At 38.6% G+C, this 22,014-nt stretch overlaps 1 protein-coding gene across 2 annotated transcripts in view; it reads left to right on the top strand.

Annotated features, from left to right (window-relative positions):
* SEC23A (SEC23 homolog A, COPII coat complex component) overlaps positions 1-15,359 on the top strand; it is a 49,076-nt gene extending 33,717 nt beyond the window's left edge. For both annotated transcript variants that reach the window (XM_038405885.2, XM_043516445.1), the window contains 8 exons: positions 1-107; positions 1,209-1,362; positions 2,494-2,571; positions 3,661-3,822; positions 6,902-6,988; positions 7,849-8,004; positions 9,968-10,033; positions 13,859-15,359. In XM_038405885.2, the coding sequence (XP_038261813.1) occupies positions 1-107; positions 1,209-1,362; positions 2,494-2,571; positions 3,661-3,822; positions 6,902-6,988; positions 7,849-8,004; positions 9,968-10,033; positions 13,859-13,948 (900 nt within the window). In that variant the 3' untranslated portion in view covers positions 13,949-15,359. The remainder of the gene's footprint in view (positions 108-1,208; positions 1,363-2,493; positions 2,572-3,660; positions 3,823-6,901; positions 6,989-7,848; positions 8,005-9,967; positions 10,034-13,858) is intronic.
* Positions 15,360-22,014: the final 6,655 nt, after the last annotated feature.

Below are 22,014 nucleotides of genomic sequence, written 5' to 3'. Positions count from 1 at the left end.
CACAATGCTCCAATTCCTCAAGGTGGACGTGGTGCAATCCAGTTTGTGACTCAGTACCAGCATTCAAGTGGACAGAGACGTATCAAAGTAACCACAGTTGCCAGAAAGTAAGCTTTAATTGTGATGAATTAATTTAGCAATAGTGTGATACACATCTGTTGCATTTCAAATAGAATTATTCAGTTATTTAACCAATTGAGTGCTTTTGGATGTACAGTGCACATGGCAAGGATGGGATTGTGCCTCATATACTATGTATGTCTTCTGGATGAAGAGCTATAAGGCATCCAATTTCTAAGAAGCTGCAGGGCTGAATGGAAATGCCCTGAAATGACCCAAATCCTTGTAGATAAAGCAAGAATCTCTGGGTGAAATTCTATGGCTTGTGTTTTGCAGGTGGTCAGACTAGATGATCATAATGGTCTCTTCTGATCTAAAAATCTATGAATATGAGGTCTATCCAGAAGGTCATTATATACAATTGCTCCTCCACCACCAAAATCCTCACCTGCAGTTTCATGGGTTCAATTAGCATTGCAATTAGCTTGCTTAGAAAATGGAGGTTAGACATTAAGAAGGCAGTTTGCAATACTGAGTGATGTTTTCTTTAGTACTGGACAGACTATTGCATGCTTAATTTGGTGGTAGATTTCCCTTTATTAAAAGAGGTGTGGGCAGTCGCTGTTAGCATGAGTCCCAGGTTGACTTACACTTATTACATTATATTTAATTAAAATCTTCTCAGTACTCAACAGAACTGACATTGTATGCATACAGTACACTCACTTCTCACAATCTGCAAGGGCCCAAAATTAGGGCACAGAATGACACAAAGACCTAGAATGAGGGGCACAAGGAAATTATTATTGCAGGAATCGGAATATGTGATTAATTTTCAGTTTAACATTTTCTATAACCTTCCTTTCATAATTCAGCATTTTTGATATCAATGACTTGTAATAATAGTGACACTACATTATGTTTTTGTGGGTGGAGCTGCATTTGATTCAAAATTAGGAGATTTCTGAAAAGAGAAGTGGCAATTGGGAAGTAAAGAGTCCACCCTAACGAAGATTTTGGAATTCCAACATGGGCTTGTCTGTTACGAAATTACTACAGCTATGCTATCTGCCTTAATTTTAATAGAATATCCTGAGTCTGGATGTTTTTCCTTTAGATGTGGTAAAAATTATTGCTTTCTTTTACAGCTGGGCAGATGCTCAGACACAGATCCAAAACATTGCTGCTTCTTTTGACCAAGAGGCAGCTGCCATTCTTATGGCCAGATTGGCAGTTTATAGGGCAGAGACAGAAGAAGGACCTGATGTACTTAGGTGGCTGGACAGACAGCTGATACGACTGGTAAGAAGACCATACTTTTTCTCTCCAAGTTTACATTGTTAAATAATTCAGATGTCCAGTGGTAATCTGTAAATACTATATACAGAGAGACTGCATACTTCACCACGACCACCATCACTACCATGAATGCATCGCTAACCAAGATTTCCTATTTAAATAATTAAAATAGTTATGATTTTAGTTAGTATAGTATAGTTAGATTTTAGATAGTATGTGTTCAACTCTCAGCACAGAGTCACTGCTCTGAAGCAGCCAAGTATCAAGAAGTTTAAAATAAGATTAAAGATCTGGCTCTGGGGAGTAGAAATTTAAAGCTGGGTGGGAGGTGGAGAGAGAGAAGAAAAGTATGCATTTCAACCTAATTTTGCAACCGAGAAAGTTGAAGTGTAGCTTACCACAGTTAAGATGGACACATAAGACATGAAAAGAAATGTATTACACTTGGTGAAGGACAGACTCATATATTGAGAAGTGTATATGGTTAAATACATTCTGTATTGTCAGTGGTTAAGATGGCTGTAGATACAGCCCCCCCCATTTTTGCCCCCCCCCATTGGTTTCTTATGGATTGTCTAAATGCCTGTATACTAGTTAAACTACATCTAGATAGTTGCAACAAGCTATTTCTAGCTTCACTAACTCCTTATGCAAGCACCAAATAAATGCATCCTTAGAGAAGTCCTTTGCCAAAGTTAAAATTTGTGATAGTTTTCTAAGCTGTCTCTGTTAGTAATGTCAGTCTTACTGTACTGTAACTGGAGGTGGGTGAAATTTTTTCAGCTAATACTTTATTCAGTGTAGTGTTAAGTTTGCCTCCCACATGTAAGTGATATTTATGTACAACTTTAACTGTCATAATGATTTTTGTCTGGGAACATTTAATTTTGTAATTCCTCTTTGGGGATTTAAAAAAACAACTCCACTACCCGATATGGAAGGAAATTATTACTTGCCAAGAAGAGCATTTGTATCAAGTTTCATCCTGGACTACATTTGTACAGTAAAGGAAACTTGGGGAAGGAAAAAATATTGATTATAAAATAAATAAAATGAAATGAAATATTTGAAAATACAATAGTGGCATAAACAAAGCTGCCATACGAATTTAGATTCATTTTTCTTTTCCTTCAGTGTCAGAAATTTGGAGAATATCACAAAGATGATCCAAGCTCCTTCAGATTTTCAGAAACCTTCTCACTTTATCCACAGGTGAGTAGAAAGAAGGTGTTAAAAGCAAAGAATAAATGATTAGGGGAAAAGCATGGATTTAGGAGGCGGTGGAGGGGATAGGACATTGGATTGGGACTCAGAATCAGAAGACCTGGGTTCTCTTCCTAGCTCAGCCACTAACCTGCTGTGTGACCTTGGGCAAGTCACTTTACCTTTCTGTGCGTCTCTTTCCCCTTCCACCCTTTTTCTTCTTGTCTGTTTAGGGCTCTTCAGGGCAGGGACTGTTTCTTACAATGTGTAAGAATGTATACATGTGTAACAATGTATACAGTGCCTAGCATAATGGAGGACTGTTCTTAGCTGAGGCCTCTATGTACTATCGTAATATAAATAATAATATTAAAATAGATGTTGGGGACAGCTATTAAAAAAAGAAATTCACAAATATTTTAAATTTCATGCTATACAGGATTGCTCTGCTGATGTCTTTCATGTACTACTTAAAAATGTTAAATTGATGAGGAAACACTTCACTGATGTTTTGTTAGTTTTAATGCAGCTGAGCTTAAAAGGAATTGTGCATTTAGTAAATAACCATTTCCAGAGCACTATTAAACCCTGTTGCATCTGGACTTTCCATTGACCTCAAAGCACCTCCAGTATAAACTGGTTGCACTGCAGAAACATTGGTCCAGCAATAAAGGGTTTGGGCTTTCCATTTTGAACTAAAAGGTCCTAATTTGCAGTTGATAATAATTGTATTCCTTCTCATAGTAAAACTGCTCTTTGTCCAGTTTCTGTGTTTAAAACATAGTACACTAACTCCTAAAAACTGTACAGTTAATTTACACATGCTATTTTAGTAAAGATTATAACAGTATAGAATATTCTGTTTTAGGTATAAATATAGGGGAGAGAAGAGATGTTAAACTCTCCTTTTTGTGCCTACCCATTTTGAGAGTAACCTTACTTTATTTTCATAGAGAAGTGCAATGTTAAATTATTTGGGATGCAGTTTTGTGGGTGGTACATTTCTAATGTTGCACTACCTAGTAGTTTGTTAATTTTATTGGAAACAGATTTTTTCCACTTTATTTGTCCAACCCTGTAGGACTTTTTGTTTTGCAGTTCATGTTTCACTTAAGGAGGTCCCCTTTCTTGCAAGTCTTTAACAACAGCCCTGATGAGAGTTCATACTATCGTCATCATTTCATGCGTCAAGATCTAACCCAGTCACTTATCATGATTCAACCAATCCTCTATGCCTACTCTTTCAGTGGACCTCCAGAGGTATGACAATGTTTAATTCAACTATAGAGCAAAAGTGCACTAGATGTGGGATTTTGTATTCATGGCTGTGTTGCAGATATTTATGTAAGTATTAAAACAACCTTATGCATCATCGCCTGTGAAAGTGTGTGTGTGTGTGTGTGTGTGTGTAAAATGTATTTTATATAAAACAGAAAATTGTGAGCAAGGCAGCTATGTGAACAATGAAATCTGATTATTGCACAATAGCCTCGAGAGCATAACTCGCTTTTTTGTATGATGACATTCCAAACCAAGACACCTGGGATGAAATTCTGGACCTTTTCAAGTTAAATGGGATTTCAATGACATCAGGATTTTCCCCTTGGTGTAACCTATTTTTAACCCTAGGTTTTACTTTTTACTAGGCGTGAAGGATTTTACACAATTTCTAGGAAAAACAAAGTTTCAAGGCTGTTTATGAAAGGTGATATCATAGTCCCACCATATATCTCACCCAGAACTGACCCCCTCCATTCTCATAGAGTTGACTACAGTTAATTAGTGTATTGCAGTCCTATTAGTTACATTGCAGCCAGTTTTGCAAACCCAAGAATTCTGGCTAGTTTAGATATAATGTAGGCGAGTTTCCAAAGCTTTAGTACTTATTTGTCCCAAACTATTAGATCCCATATCCTGAGTACCCTGCATTCCATTTTGAAATGGATTTACCAGAAGCTACAGTAATAGTCAAGTGAAACAAATACCTTTCTGCAAACATTTTAAAACCAACTTTTGTAAATAGAGAATAATACTTGGATGATTTTAATAAATTATTTAGTGTGTGTGGGTATTTGGAACAGATAAGATACAAGCCAGTCTCTGCTCAAGAAAGCTAGTAATCTAGAAGAATTCTGAGTCAAATTCAGTCTTAGTATGTGAAGCAATTCCACTAAGTCAATGAGGTTGCACCCAGGTATGCCAGTGAATTTGTGCCTGTCTTTTCATTGAAGTTATAATGGCTTCATGCTTTCTCATGTGGTTAGATCTCCACACTACAAAGTAAAAACAACGAGGAGTCCTTGTGTCACCTTAGAGACTAACAAATTTATTTGGGCATAAGCTTTTGTGGGCTAGAACCCACTTCATCAGATGCATGGAGTGGAAAATACAGGAGCAGGTATAAATAAATGAAAAGATGGGAGTTGCCTTACCAAGTGTGAGGTCAGTCTAATGAGATAAATCAATTAACAGCAGGATACCAAGGGAGGAAAAATAACTTTTGAAGTGGTAATGAGAGTGGCCCATTTCAGACAGTTGACAAGAAGGTGTGAGTAACAGTAGGGGGAAATTAGTATTGGGGAAATTAGGTTTAGGTTTTGTAATGACCCAACCACTTCCAGTCTTTATTCAGGCCTAATCTGATGGTGTCCAGTTTGCAAATTAATTCCAGTTCTGCAGTTTCACATTGGAGTCTGTTTTTGAAGTTTTTTTGTTGAAGAATTGCCATCCGATGAAGTGAGTTGTAGCTCACGAAAGCTTATGCTCAAATAAATTTGTTAATCTCTAAGGTGCCACAAGTCCTCCTTTTCTTTTTGCGGATACAGACTAACACGGCTGCTACTCTGAAACTTTTAGGTCTGTTATTGAGAGACCAGGGAGCTTGAAGTGTTCTACTTGTTTTTGAATGTTATGATTCCTGATGTCAGATTTGTGTCCATTTATTCTTTTGCATAGAGACTGTCTGGTTTGGCCAATGTACATGGCAGAAGGGCACTGCTGGCACATGATGGCATAAATCACATGGGTAGATGTGCAGGTGAACGAGCCCCTGGTGGTGTGGCTGATGTGTTTAGGTCCTATGATGGTGTCCCTTGAATAGATACGTGGACAAAGTTGGCACTGGGATTTGTTGCAGGGTTTGGTTTCTGGGTTGGTGTTTTTCGTGTGTAGTTGCTGGTGAGTATTTGTTTCAGATTGGTGATGTCAGATTGTTACAGACTGTCTGTAAGTGAGGACTGTCCTGTCCCCCAGGGTCTGTGAGAGTGAGGGATTGTCCTTCAGGATACGTTGTAGATCCTTGATGATGTGCTGGAGGCTGTAGGTGAAGTAACATCAGTCTAGTCACAATTTTCTTTGTCAATTTTTTTGTGCAATCAATACTTTGAGGTATCTCTATCATGATATATCCTGTTGCCTCACATGACATCAACATATAGAGGCCACATTAAAAGCCTTCCAGTTGCCTTTTTAAGTAATAATACCTCAGAATTCATATATGCCTAAGTATTCAGTATACAGAATATAGGGCAGCATAGACAATACTATAGTACTATTATCTAATTGCAAAAGTAAGGCTGTAAGGAAAATATGTTCCAGGACGACCACTGGTTCTTTACACATTTGAAGCATCTTTAAAGTAGTGACATGCAGGCCTGCTGGCGGGGGGCAGTTGCCCAGGAGCATAGGCAATTGAAAAGGGCCTGGGATCCCCGGTCTCTTTTAAATCACCTGGGCAGGACACAGGGCTCCTAGGCGCGCACAGGGTGGTACCGGCAGTGGCGAAAAGTGCAGGTGCAGCACCGCCTAAATGTCAGCATCCGCGGCTTGTACGTGTGTGTACCAGTCGCCGCATGTGGTAGCTCCGTGCCCATGTGGTGACACCACACCTGGCTAGCAGCAACGTGGGGCCCGGCTCCAACCTACCCTGCACGAATCAAACCTCAGCCATCCCTTTCTAGGGGGCCCATTGACTGTTCTGCTCTGAGGCCCGTAATTGCTGTGACTGGGCCTGGTGACATGGTATTGATAAAATGCAGGTGTTTGAAAGACAAGGCAAAGGCACCGTGATGAAATAATTCTCCCAACTCTTGACTTCCGTATTTACTTTTTTACATTACATGTTCATGAAATATTGTGTATTTGGAATCAAGCAGTCTAATTTTAAAATTAAATTATAAGGGTTATAGATATGTAATTTTGAGAAGTAACAATGCAGAACTAGTAGTAATTTTAAAGAAAAGCATTTCCTAAAATTTGGTGATCTGTTCAAAGAGGCTTGTAAAATACTTAATTACTCTGTTCTGCATATTCAAACTGAATTTTTTTCCTTTTATCTTAGCCTGTTCTTCTTGATAGCAGCAGCATTTTGCCAGATCGCATTCTTCTTATGGACACCTTTTTCCAGATCCTTATTTATCATGGAGAGGTAAGATCCAGTCATTCTTATGTATACATCCTACTCATTGTAGAAATATTCTGTGACCAAACTAAAGCCCTAATTTTGCAAGCGTTTACTACAGTACTTGACTGAGAGTACCTGAGTAGAACCCGATAGAACTACTTGCATGCATTAAATTAAACATGTATATAAATGTTTGGAGGATTATGACCTAATGTGGTTTAATATAGTGGCACCAGGTATTATTTGCTATTTCCGTTATAAATCCTGTTTTTCAAGGGGGTTAAGGTTCATTTTCTTCCGCACACCTCAAGCTAAAACTTGTCCTACATGGTATCAGCATGCTAAATTTTTATGTAGAACAGCAAAAGGTTTTTTTTGTACTTTTGGACACATTATTCCTATTAATATTTATTTATTCTGTGCTTTAGGTGTGCATGACATTTTACAGGAAATAAGATTGGTCCCTGACCTGACAAGTTTACAGTTTAGCACAGCTTAGCCTGACAGACAAAGGTGGGGAAAAGTATGGGCAAGGACAATGGCTACAAGAGTAAAAGATTATATTACTTGCTTTTGTTACATACACATTTTGTTAGATCTTGTGTTTAGAGAGTCAATTTTATAAGTTAATAGGTATTAATAGTTGGAGGAAGCAAAGTCTAGCAAGATGGCAGGAATGGTGGAGTAGAGGTGAGCATTGGAACGTTCCCCTCTGAAAGTCCTATTTATATCAACTGTACTGTGAAAATGGATGACTGTCTTTTTGTTCTGTGTTTGTACGGCACCTTGCACAATCACTGGTCCATGATTGGGGATCCCAGGCACTATGATAATAATACAAATGATGATAATAATGAGTGCTTTTTAAATTTTTTTTTCTCTAGACCATAGCTCAGTGGCGCAAGTCAGGCTACCAAGATATGCCAGAATATGAAAATTTTCGCCATCTGTTACAAGCTCCAATAGATGATGCCCAGGAAATTCTCCATTCCAGATTCCCAATGCCCCGGTACATTGATACAGAGCATGGAGGAAGCCAGGTACAGTGAATTGTGTACATAGGTTTAAGAAATGAGGTGTCATTAGTGTCTAAATTAAAGAAACTAAAAAATGTTCATTTAATGATTAAAATTAATGTAGTGGATAGATATATAAATGGTGACTTAGCAATTAGGAGGTTGAAATTCTGACAGAAATAAGTATGTAGAAGTAACTTGTTATTTAATGCTTGATTCCCTTTTTTAGTCACTACTATTCTTCCATTTGTTTTTGAGTTTTGAAACATTTCTTAGTATTCTATTATTTACATTTATTTTACTAGGTTTTTCTTTAAAAAAAATTAAATTTTCCACAACTTTGAAATGTTGTTAACATCTCAGATTATTTGTGTGATGTAGCTATGGAATCTAGGGATCTTTACGTTTTGGTTCACATTAACCTTCACTTAGAGCTTACTCACTTTTCCCTGCAAAAACTTAACTTTACCAAAAAGAAAATTCAACAATTTCCATCCCACCATCAACCTCAGCCTGGACCAGTCCACACAAGAGATCCACTTCCTGGACACTACGGTGCTAATAAGCGATGGTCACATAAACACCACCCTATATCGGAAACCTACTGACCGCTATTCCTACCTACATGCCTCTAGCTTTCATCCAGATCATACCACTCGATCCATTGTCTACAGCCAAGCGCTACGATATAACCGCATTTGCTCCAACCCCTCAGACAGAGACAAACACCTACAAGATCTCTATCATGCATTCCTACAACTACAGTACCCACCTGCTGAAGTGAAGAAACAGATTGACAGAGCCAGAAGAGTACCCAGAAGTCACCTACTACAGGACAGGCCCAACAAAGAAAACAACAGAACGCCACTAGCCATCACCTTCAGCCCCCAACTAAAACCCCTCCAACGCATCATCAAGGATCTACAACCTATCCTGAAGGACGAGCCATCGCTCTCTCAGATCTTGGGAGACAGACCAGTCCTTGCTTACAGACAGCCCCCCAATCTGAAGCAAATACTCACCAGCAACCACACACCACACAACAGAACCACTAACCCAGGAACCTATCCTTGCAACAAAGCCCGTTGCCAACTCTGTCCACATATCTATTCAGGGGATACCATCATAGGGCCTAATCACATCAGCCACACTATCAGAGGCTCGTTCACCTGCGCATCTACCAATGTGATATATGCCATCATGTGCCAGCAATGCCCCTCTGCCATGTACATTGGCCAAACTGGACAGTCTCTACGTAAAAGAATGAATGGACACAAATCAGACGTCAAGAATTATAACATTCAAAAACCAGTTGGAGAACACTTCAATCTCTCTGGTCACTCGATCACAGACCTAAGAGTGGCTATACTTCAACAAAAAAGCTTCAAAAACAGACTCCAACGAGAGACTGCTGAATTGGAATTAATTTGCAAACTGGATACAATTAACTTAGGCTTGAATAGAGACTGGGAATGGATGAGTCATTACACAAAGTAAAACTATTTCCCCATGGTATTTCTCCCTCCCACCCCACACCCCACTGTTCCTCTGATATTCTTGTTAACTGCTGGAATTAGCCTACCTGCTTGTCACCATGAAAGGTTTTCCTCCTTCCCCCCCCTGCTGTTGGTGATGGCTTATCTTAAGTGATCACTCTCCTTACAGTGTGTATGATAAACCCATTGTTTCATGTTCTCTGTGTGTGTGTATATAAATCTCTACTCTGTTTTTTCCACCAAATGCATCCGATGAAGTGAGCTGTAGCTCACGAAAGCTTATGCTCTAATAAATTTGTTAGTCTCTAAGGTGCCACAAGTACTCCTTTTCTTTTTGCGAATACAGACTAACACGGCTGCTACTCTGAAACTAAAAAAATGACAACCATGCATGCTTTGCTTCAGATAATCAAGGTAAAATTCTGTGACTACAAGATTTCTTTTGTTTTAAATTTAGTGATTTATTTCCTCTTTGGTTTATGTTTTCAAAGGCCCGCTTCCTGCTTTCTAAAGTCAATCCCTCTCAGACTCACAACAACATGTATGCCTGGGGACAGGTAAGCATACAAAACATTGTGCTAAGTTTATCTCAGTGGTGAATATGCTTGAAGGAATTTTTTTTTCTATGTTCAGAGTTTCCCAACTTTAGACACAGTGAAATATTAGTTTCATCCAGAAAAATCTGTTATCCATCTCGGCAATATAGTTCAGGAATTGATCACCAAAAAGTGCCAGAAAACTGTCCTACAAACTGATAGACTCTAAGATCAGAGGTTTAACAAGTGTGGGGCAGTGCACCAGTATTTTATTGATACTTGGGTTTCCCATGGCCCAGGCTGCCATTGAGTAACTGGAAAATTAGCTTTTCAAGTCCTATCTCCAGGAAGAAAGCTTATTAAATATACAGAAATTCGGGAAGTAGGGCTATCTACAGCAATTCACTTTCCTGACTCTGTTGTAGCCATAACGACTCTGCATCCCAATCCCCTACCCTCCCTTCCAGCTTTGAACTTTATAACAGGAAAAGAAATATAACTATGGGTAAATGCTAAGTTAGTGGCATTGTCAAACAAAAATGTACTGACATTAGGTTTGTACACACTTCTGTTGTTGACCAAAACAGCAGAAGCTCTTACCAAGTAGTCTGATGAAGGGCATATTCAGTCCGAAACATTAACAAGATGTCAGAGTATTTCTCAATTTAAAATGTAACCAAAACCAAACTTTGACCCAATTTAAAAACTAAGTAACTGTATTTGAGCCTGGACAAGTTAGACTCTTCTTTATTTAGAAAGGGGAAGCTTGCCTTTTCCTATCAATGTTATTGACATAGACTCAGCTGCAAAGTAAAAATAGAATTTTTCACTTTTCCATTGACACTGTATTATATAATTTCTGCATGAACTCCTGCAAGGTTAACTTTCAGCTACTTGTGCAAACAGACTTTGTGATAAACAGACTAGTTTATTCGGTTGATCTATGCCATTTTTTTCAATTTTAAACTTAACTAATTTTGCTCTTAACCTTTCCCTGAGTTATGTGGGTTGTTGTTATTCTGGCTGATGTCTGAATTGGTGAAAATCACCAATAAAATTTGATACTCCACGTTGCCCTGAAGAGGGCACAGGCACACCATTGAAACGGTGTTTCAGGAGGCAATGAGTCATATAGTTTACGCTTTAATATTTAACTGTAAGTGAAGATTTTTCAGACTGTCCCTGTATGTGCATTTACTGTATTTAAAACATAATCAGAAAAAAATAACTTAAAATTTCAGTAGAGTTCCATTGTATTTACTTGAAAGTACATCTTCAAATTACTCTTCTTAGCAATTGTAATAGTTTAATTTGAACTGGTACAAGATAATATCTAGCTGTGCTTGTCACTGTTTTCAACTGTACTCTTTCTTTAGTGGTGACTGGGCATTTTACAGTTTTTAAGAGAAAAAGCTGCGTACAATTTCTTAAGTCTCTACTAATGCCAAACTTCTTGGCATCAATATAGCTGCCTCTGTTAAATTTAAATTTTGTATATATTTGCATGCTGCAGTGCTGGGTTTTTAAATGAATAGAAATTATATATTTGTTCAGTCTGTACAAAGCAAAGCTAATTTTCATGTACTTCTTAGTTTCATACAATGAAACCTTTCTAGTTTTCTCACTGGTAAACTACAGAGCCCAGAATTCTCAGTAGACAAAGTGTTCGATTTGTTATTTACTGAGCTACTCTCTAGATGGTCTTCAGCTAAATTAGTGGTGGATTATTAGGTGATGTCGAGCTCTCTTCCGATTTAAAAATTGTGGAGTGGTGAGTCACACTCTCACTCCTTGATGACAGTCTATTTATAATCCTGTTGCTGCTCCTTGCACAAGGAGAGGAGAATTCAGACTAAACTACTAAACCCGACTCTGCCACTGATCACTTTGCGGCTTCAGCCAGTTCTAAAAAAAAGTCTACTAATTTTGAGTGCCCTAATTTAGACACCTGTTTCCTGAGCATGAAAAGTGTCACAAACACCCATTCAGCTCACTGACTTTCATTGAAGTTATGAGTGTTCAGTGTCTCTGAAATGAAATCATAGTTGTGTCAAGGTGGGCATGCAAAGACAGGTACCCCAAAATAGTGAGCATTTTTGAAAATGTGGCCTTAACCTTTGTGGTCTGTCCGTTTTCTTCATCTGTATTATTATTTGCATTTTTATAGTGCCTAGGGGCCACAGCCTTGGACTAGGACCCCACTGTGCTAGGCACTGTACAAACACAGAACAAAAAGGATGGTCTCTGCTTCAAAGAGTTTACAATTTGTAAGAAAAAATATATTAGATGGACAAATAGACAGATAGATGGGTGAGTACACGAAGACAGTATAGGTCAGCATAAGAGGCAGTGGCCTCGGCACAACCACAGCCTAACCATTCTCAAGTTTTTTATAGTCATCACAGCAAAGGAGGGTTTTAAGGAGGGATTTGAGGGAGGACAATGAGGCAGCTTTGCTGGTGTTTATAGGGTGCTCCTCCTGCTCCTCTGTAAAATGGGTATAATGAGACTGACCTCCTTAAAAGAGGTCTTGTGAGCTTTAATTACTTAATGTTTGCAGAGCTGCCAAGTCTGTTGTTTTTCTTTATGTACTACAGGTTTTGGCCTTTTTACATGGAAACTTGAGCAATTTGCCAATTTTTTTCTAATGCTCGACTCATTGCTTAGTATGGGCAGATCTGATAGGAAATTGGAGAACCACTTGTATGTGTTTTAAAAATAGTGCTCACACTAAAATGTTGAAAATTTACAGTCTGTTTCCTTGACTTCTTAGCTATCTAAGGCTCTCTCCCAAGTGAGTCCAAGCAAATATGTCTCTTTAATATCTACACTCAGTTTTTTCATTTCATCCTCTTAAAGCTTGTATTTTGCCATGAGCGCTTCACAGGGAACTTCTTGGAATTCTTCAAGTTGTTCCCTGAGGTCAGAGAGCAAAGAAAAGAAAAATGGAGAGACTGCATCTTTTTGATCCCTGACTCTGCAGTGTATGACCTTTAGATATCATTACCAGTTTTAAGAACCGCAGAATGGAATGGCTGTTTAGCTCTGAGCCAGCATCCATTGAAGTCTATGGAAAGACTTCTCCATTTGGGTATGTCTATCGTGCAATCCTGGGGTGTAATTACAGCTTATGTTGACATTCCCGAGCTGACTTGGGAACTGGAGCAATGGACTGTACTAGCCCGCCTGGAATGTATTACTCATTTGGAAGCTTGTGCTGCCCGGCTTCACTGCTTCAGTACCCAAGCTAGCTAGATCTGTACATTGGAGCTACATGAATGTCAATTTGTAGACATACCCCTTGACTTCAGTGGGCATTGGATCAGGCCCTGGGCAGCTTGCTGTCTTGTGTTTCCCATTGATATTTTGGGTGTGTGTGTTAAATCATAGTTAATTTAGTGGTGGTAGTAACAGGCATTCCTCTGTCTTTCTATTTTTTCTTATTTGGTGCACTAAGATAGGAACAGTGTAGGAAATATGGCATGACTTTTTAATTTTTTTCTCTATAAAATGTATCTTCAATATTTGTCAACTATCTGAAACTTTAGGCTTCCCACAAATACATTTAATTATCTCCCCCACATTATGTCTTGTTGCAGAATCTGTTTAAGAAGGGAAGGAATATAGTTGTGATGGTTTATACTTGAATTTATGCAAATATATTAAATGTATGTAAACCTACAATCTAGCATTTTTGTCAAAATGATGTTTGTAAAGCCCTTTAAAAATATTAAATTATTATTTTACAGAACATACTGTGCATTAAAAATGTTTTTTTTCCAACTACACTTGCTTCATAATTAATATAATCTAATGAATTCTCCTTGTTTTTACTTTCTCTTGGAGGAGTCTGGAGCACCCATTCTGACTGATGATGTCAGCTTGCAAGTCTTTATGGATCATCTGAAGAAACTTGCCGTCTCTAGTGCTGCCTAAAAATGATGCAACACATTACAGACATTGACAAGCTGAACTATATTTCAGCTTTCTTTTTCCTTTTCATTGTCTGCAATCAGAATGCTGTGATATGCACAAGCTGCCTAACTAGATTTCAAAGTGGTGTCGTTTTCAAGAAAGCATTTGTTAACAGCAAATGTCTTCATGGAATATAATTAGAGGAAAAAGAACAAAGTCTTTTTGGTTACCATGATGATTTATATATATATATATTATTTTTAGACCATTGATGATAACTTTGAAATGTGATATTTTTTTAAATGGTTGAGAATGTGACTCTACCTTGCACTACAAAGACATGTTAAACATTACAAAGGAAGTCTATAGTGGCACTGGGCTTTCTAGATTGCCTTGTGACTACTTCTCTTTACTAATTTTGAACAAAAAGCAAACAAAGATACAGCAAAAGCATATAAAATAAATAATATAAACTCACTCTTTCTGACTTAGTCTACAGAATGTTTAATTTCTTCAATAATCAGTTATGTTTGTGTTGTGATTATTTAGGAAAAAAATTTTCTTTCAAGTATTGACTTTTTTTTGTTTATTTTTTACCTTTGCTTTTTTGGTAACAGATTGTTTCCCTCCTTCCTATTTAAAGAATTTGAGCACAATTTAAAAAAATCAGTTCTTGTCCAAAGTGTAAACCTGACAATCCACATGTTATATCTCTGCCAGTAATTCTACGCTATTACAGTTAGTACTATCAAACACTACCATACATGAATATACTCAAGGCAAAGGAGAATAATATCAATGCATTTTAGATTGTTCTAAGAAAAACCCTACACTACAGTTGTGAAGAGATTAGAAATGTAGTCTTGATTTGTCTTAGCCAGAAAATTTACTTTTTCCCTAGGATACATAGATTTTTTTGTTATAGCCTTATAATAATATTACTCTGATGTGTGGTACTACACATATGCTTTTTTGTTTCTGCTTCCTTTTTGTTATAAATTCAGTAGGCTGCAAATTTTTGTTGAAACAGTATTATGCATTATATGCCATAATTGTAATAAATTTAGTGATACTCTGTTCTTGATTTTTTTTTTTTTTGGTAAATTAATGTGTGTTCACATTTACTGTTTAAAGTTTACATATGGAACAGATGTTTACATTGCTGATGCTATTTTGACAAGCAAAAATGTAAAATTTGGTAGTGGATAATAAGAACATGTTATACAATGACTGAAGGAAGAGAGAGAATTTTGACCTAGAAATCCAGTTATATGCTCATGAGATAGGCATGAGTTTTCTCCTGTTTGTCTGTAAATTCTGTGAAACTTAATGAAATCAATAGCTCTTAGTTTTATTTCCTTAATTTTCTTTTATCTAAATGAGATTATATCCAGGCCAAAAGAAGCTCAAATAAAGCATACCTTTTCTCTCACTGTTTTGGTATTTACTTAACTCTTGGTAGAATATATTTGAATCTGATTAAACTTTTGTCTAAAAGCAGATGTGGTACTAAAGTTGGAGATAATGAAAGTCATAATAATGTTACATATTTTGTATATTTACACAATTGTATAATTTTGCTGCTGTAGCCATCAAACTTTCAGCTTAGTTTCTAGAAATTCAGAAAGGGCCCAAATCACTGACAATTTAGGTAGCATGAATTGTGACAGTTCTTGGGGTACCCAGGACTGAGTTTATTATTCCTGCCTCCAGTGAAAGGGTGTCTTGCTTGTGGTTGCTGGGTGTCAGCTTCCTGACACTGCCCGCTCTTTAGCCACTCAAGCCCTCTCCTCTAGGCTGTGCAAGCCCTTCCTTTGCCTTGCAGGTTAACGATAGGTGCACCCCAATCCTTGAATCTCTTTTGAATCATTCCCCTGCGATATCCAGCCCGACACTGGTTACTCACAGAATTTCTAGATCCTTTGCACCCAAAGGTTCAGCTTGCCACAGTTTACCATTTTTACCTTAAACCAATGCTTTTGTCAACCATACAGCACTTGTAAGCATTAAATACAAAAAATTTTTTAGAAACGGATAAAGATTTAACTAGGAACAAGAGAGAATGGTGGAAACAAGTGGTTACAATAAAAAACAAAATCATAAAATGCAAATCTGGTCCACACTTACCAATAGCTACCTCTCCTATCTTAGAACATAGATTTCCCCCTCAAAGTTCAGTCTTGCAGAGGTGGCTGTCTTCTCAAGAACCAGGATCCAAATGTTCATGAAAGCACCCTCTTTTGCCAGGGATTTTCCTCAGTGAATGGATCCAGAGTACCTTTCCCTACACTTTGTTATACTGAAAACAGCCTTTTATTTCTATTCACAGTCAGGGCAAACCCCTCCATCATTGTTCAGTTTCTTTTCTATCTTGGGACATCTCTAAGACACTGTCAAGGATGATTCTCCACTCTGGCACTTCTGTGCAGAAGGTGGGGGCCCGCAAGGATTCTAAAAAATTAATACTAGTCATTCCAGGCTTGTATTAAACTCCCAAGGTTACATCTTTTCTCTGACCTTGGATGGATAGATGCTGCCACCACCCAAATGCAAAATGCCTAGGAACCCAGGAATACACACTTGGGGTACCCTCAAGCCCTTTCACCCTCCCTCCAGGGAAGAGCTGAGAAAGAAAACAAAGGAAATTAGCTGTTGCCCCCAGCTAATTAAACAACATATGCACAAACCTCTTAGGACACCAAAAATCCAATCTTGTTCTTAAAAAAGGGAAATTTTATTAAAAACAAAAAGAAAATACATCTGGAACTTAGGCTTTTGCAAGATTTTAAAAAAAAAACCCACTTACAAAAATTAAACATCAAGAATAACCTTCTCGAGGCCCAGCTTAAAGGTTACAAGCAAAACAAAAAGCATTTGGAGTTAGCACAGAGGAGTCCACAAGCCAATAAGAAATAAACCTAATCGCATCTTTCTAGACATTTTCTGATTTATGAGTAGGTTTTAGGTATGATCTGATGATTTCCATACCTGCCAAAAAGCTTTTTACAGCATAGTCCCAGCCCTGTCTCTGCTCTGTCCCCTCTCTCTGGAGAACAACAACAGAACAGACAAAGGGAAGTTTTCCCCAATTTTAAAAAGCCTTCCCATTGGCCCTTTTGGTCAGGTGCCCACTCCTTTCCTGTTACCTGTGGACTTTTTAACCCTTTACAGGTAAAGCAAGCAGAGAACAGCTACTAAGATGGATTTTATAGCTAGCTGGCTGGCTGGGTGTCCATCAAAGGGAGCTACCCCCTACTTCATTTATCACAGACACATTACCATCGGATGACTAATTTCTACTCCAAGTCGATGAAACATGCTTTCAACAGAAATACATTATTCCTTAAATATTATCTGTACATATATGTTGCAATGATTGAATCTTGACAAAGTTAGGAGCTAAAGGATATTTTACATGTTTAAAAGTATCCTGTAAAAATTGGAAGTCAAATCCTCCCAAGAAAAATAGAAAGGAATGTGAACTCTGGCAAGTCAAGTGTAAGAGTATTATTGGGCATGCCAAAAAAGAATTTGAATAGCTACTAGCAAAAGAGACAAAAATTGACATCAAAAAAATTAAGTCATCAGAAGCAGGAAGCTTGCTCAAACCATCAGTGGTAACAATGGACAATCAAGGTGCAAAGGCACACTCAAGAAAGACAAGGCTGTTGCACAGAAGCTAACTGAATTCTTTGCATTGGTCTTTGCTGTGGAAGGTGTGAAGGAGATTCCCACATTTGAACCATTCTTTTTAGGTGACAAATCTGAGGAACTGTCCCAGATTGAGGTGTTGATAGAGAAAGTTTTGGAACAAATTGATAAATTAAATAGTAATAAATCACCTAAATAGTAATAAATCACTATATTACATGAGAAGTAATTCTTCTGCTCTACTCCACACTGATTAGGCCTGGAGTATTATGTCCAGTTCTGGGCACTACATTTCAGGAAAGATGTGAACAAATTGGAGAGAGTCCAGAGAAGAGCAGCAAAAATGATTAAAGGTCTAGAAAACATAACCTACGAGACCAGGGCCATCACCTTGGTGATATGTCCAACTAACCACTACAACCGTGGCATTGGCATTGTCTCACACTGAAGCACAGCATAATCTGATTTCACAGTCACCACAGCCATACACTTTCTTCTGTCTCCACACTTAGGTGTGAGGGCCCTTGCCTAGCCAGAAGTCAAATGTCATAGAACCGTAGGGTTAGAAGGGACCTCAAGGATCATCTAGTCTAACCCCCTGCAAAAAGATGCAGGATGCGTCATGCCTCTTCTCAGCTGTCACAACATAGCTTCCCCAACTGAATGATACTTCCCACACTGGCATTATACAAACAAGCCATGCTGCTAAAATTCTTCACCTTTAAAGGGGCATAATCACAATTTGCTTGGCAGGATTCAGCAGGAGAAATGATCAGGTATAAACCAACCATAATATTGTACCAGGAAGCAAACAATAATCAGTACTCTTCTTAGAAAAATAAAATCACAATGCAAAAGGTAAAAACCAGAAATCCTACAGCCTCCTCTCCCACCCCCCACATATGGCTGTCTCCCTCATATAAAGGCCAGAGAAAGGGTGGCTTTTGCTTATACAGAATCAATATATATTATGTTGGTAATTCAATTGCTAGATAATCCACTTCAGTGGTAATTTCATTCTTTGTTTACTCTTGAGTCCCTTTTATTCTATGAGGTGGTTGTTTATTTTAGCCACAGTCTCACTGTGGGGTGATGGAAAAACCACCTGAATCCCTTTTTTATAAACAGATATGCATTTTTTCTTTCTGAATATGTTTTATACTATTAAGTCATTGCAGTATCCATATATATGTTACAATTATTTTCATTCCATGTTTTTTTCAGTACCTATCAATGAGTTTACTTAAAGGTTATATAAGAGGATACTTCCTCTTAGCGTATGCACAATGATTCATCACCGAATTTGGTCCGCTAGTTGGATCATTAACTTTCCCAGCCCGGGATGGGTACTGACAGGGAGTGCAACATGAATGGTGATCCATGCCCCCAGGAGGAATGTTAAAAGATTGTGTGAAAATTTAATGTGGCACCTAACAGAATCATACAGTAGCTTTTATTGTCTATGTTCTGTACCAATATGAAAAAATAAATGCATTATAATTACTCTATAATATCCTAACTCATATCATCTAAAAAAACCTGGTAGGGGGTGCAAATATGCTTTCTTGCCCAGGATGCTAAAATGCCTAGTTACAGTTCTGCCAAATACACACAGCCTAGACTCCAGGCTGCTGTCACATAGGTCCTGCCATTCCAACTCCACAGCTGAATCTGGTCTCTCTGGTAAACTCTCTACAGGATGGGGTGGAAGTCTGCTTGGAAGTTACTTCTTTTAACCTTTTACCTCCCAGCCCCATTGCTGGGGGGAGCAGGACAAAAATACAAGGGGATTAGCTAGTTGCAGCACTTCTCCCTTTCAAGCCAGGCTGTCTGGGGAGGATAGAAACGAAGCAGCTGTGTGTGGGTAGGAATTCTGTGGGGATGGCCTGTGAGTTCCTTGTAGATCTACTCTCCGCATAGCCCACCTCCCTTTCCCCCTCCTTGCAGCCATTGTCAATTCCACCTTGAGGAGAAGCTATCACTTTAACTCCATGCACCTGATTCTTCTCATACTTTCACTAGAGTAAGTGAGACAATAGAGTTACACTGGCACCAAATTAGTGTGTGAGATCAGAGTCAGGTCCTGTGAGTTCAAACTTGCAGAGTTTTGGACCCTCAGCACAGGATAGCATGTAGCCCACTTTTCCCTCTCTGCATGCACTAGCTAGTTCAAAATCAGTTCTAATTTAATGTGAACATTTTAAGCACCTACTGTCCATGACCTTATGAATATGCCACCCTACTGAGAGTGAACTTTATTTGCTGCATGCATCAGCATTGGAAGCATATGTGGAAGAGAGTGAAAGGTTAATTGAAGTATGTGGAAGGTTTTAAGGAGTTGTTGATTGCAAGCTAATCTCATTCACCAGGCTGCCATACCTGGCTAATGATGTAGCCTGTTTAAGTGTTATGTAGCACTATTGATATTTAAAAGCAATAAAGTAGCTCTGGGATGAAATAATGCAAATATATAGAAGGGCTCACATTGAACCCTTTCCAGAAAACAGATGACAGGTTGACAGATGGTCAAAACATTACTTCCTGCATAACACAAAGCTAAAAGAACAGTGAATAACCCTTAAATCTATTTTGTTGTGGGAACAAGCTTATCATCGGCATGGGAACACTGTGGGTGAATTCAATTCTGCTTGTCCAAAAGAAAAGTGAATGTGAAAGCTAAGGAAGGTAGGGAAGGATAGTCACTTGTGGAAATCCACCATTTTGGCAGTCAGAGGGTCACATGGAGTGATTACTTAAATCCCAGAGGCGCTCACAATTTCAAGCAATATGATCAACCTAGTTAGGATCAAAATTTGACATATTTTAAACATGTTTATAATCTTCCTTCCCATTTCTCAATATCTGCATACAATATTTAAAAAATAATCCAAGCTAACCCAGCAGTCTTGAGTCAGCAGCACAACTGTAACAAGTGTGTGTGTGAGTGTGTGTCTAAATTCAGGTTTCAAGCTCAATTCCATCCTCTCACAGGAGGAGGAAAAAGAAGTGAGTGTTTCATCTTTGGATACATGACAGTAATAGAATCATAGGACTGGAAGGGACCTCAAGAGGTCATCTAGTCCAGTCCCCTGCACTCAGGGCAGGATTAGGCATTATCTAGACCAGTGGTTCTCAACTAGGAGTCTGGGGCCCCTTGGGGGGCTGTGAGCAGGTTTCAGGGGGTCCACCAAGTATGGCTGGCATTAGATTTGCTAGGGCCTTGAGCAGAAAGCCGAAATCCTACCATGTGGGACTGTAGCCCGGGACTCTGAGCCCCACCACCCAGGGCTGAAGCCGAAGCCTGAGCAACTTAGCTTCACAGTGCCCCCTATGGTAGGGGGCCCAAGGCAATTACACTGCTTCCTACCCCGTAACACTGGCCCTGGCTTTTATACACAGAAAAACAGTTGTGGCACAGCTGGGCCATGGAGTTTTTATAGCATGTTGGGAGGGGAGGAAAGGGGAGAGGGGCTCAGAAAAAAAGAGGTTGAGAACCCCTGATCTAGACCATTCCTGACAGGTGTTTGTCTAACCTGCTCTTAAAAATCTCCAATGATGGAGATTCCACAACCTCCCTAGGCAATTTATTCCAGTGCTTAACCACCCTGACAGTTAGGAAGTTTTTCCTAATGTCCAACCTAAACCTCCCTTGCTGCAATTTAAGTCCATTGCTTCTTGTCCTATTCTCAGAGGTTAAGAAGAACAATTTTTCTCCCTCTTCCTTGTAACAACCTTTTATGTACTTGAAAACTTATCATGTCGCCGCTCAATTCTCTCTTTTCCAGACTAAACAAACCCAATTTTTTCAATCTTCCCTTATAGGTCATGTTTTCTAGACCTTTAATCATTTTTGCTGCTCTTCTCTGCACTCTCTCCAATTTGTTCACATCTTTCCTGAAATGTGGTGCCCAGAACTGGACATAATACTCCAGTTGAGGCCTAATCAGTGTGGAGCACAGCAGAAGAATTACTTCTTGTGTCTTACTTACAACAATCCTAATACATCCCAGAATGAAGTTTGCTTTTTTTGCAACAGTGTTACACTGTTGACTCATATTTAGTTTATGGTCCACTATGAGCCCCGGAACCCTTTCCATAGTACACCTTCCCAGGCAGTCATTTCCCATTTTGTATGTGTACACCCGATTGTTCCTTCCTAAATGGAGTACTTTGCATTTGTCCTTACTGAATTTCATCCTATTTACTTCAGACCATTTCTCCAGTTTGTCCAGATCATTTTGAATTTTAATCTTATCCTCCAAAGCACTTGGAACCCCTCCCAGTTTGGTATTATCCTCAAACTTTATAAGTGTACTCTCCATAACATTATCTAATCACTGATGAAAATATTGACAGGAACTGGACCCCGAATGGATCCCTGTGGGACCCCACTCATTATGCCCTTCCAGCATGACGTGAATCACTGATAACTACTC

This window comes from Dermochelys coriacea, chromosome 6, assembly GCF_009764565.3.
Source record: "Dermochelys coriacea isolate rDerCor1 chromosome 6, rDerCor1.pri.v4, whole genome shotgun sequence".
Lineage (NCBI taxonomy): Eukaryota > Metazoa > Chordata > Testudines > Dermochelyidae > Dermochelys > Dermochelys coriacea.
Note: the sequence above shows the minus strand (reverse complement) of the source record. Positions and strands in the feature narration are given on the sequence as shown.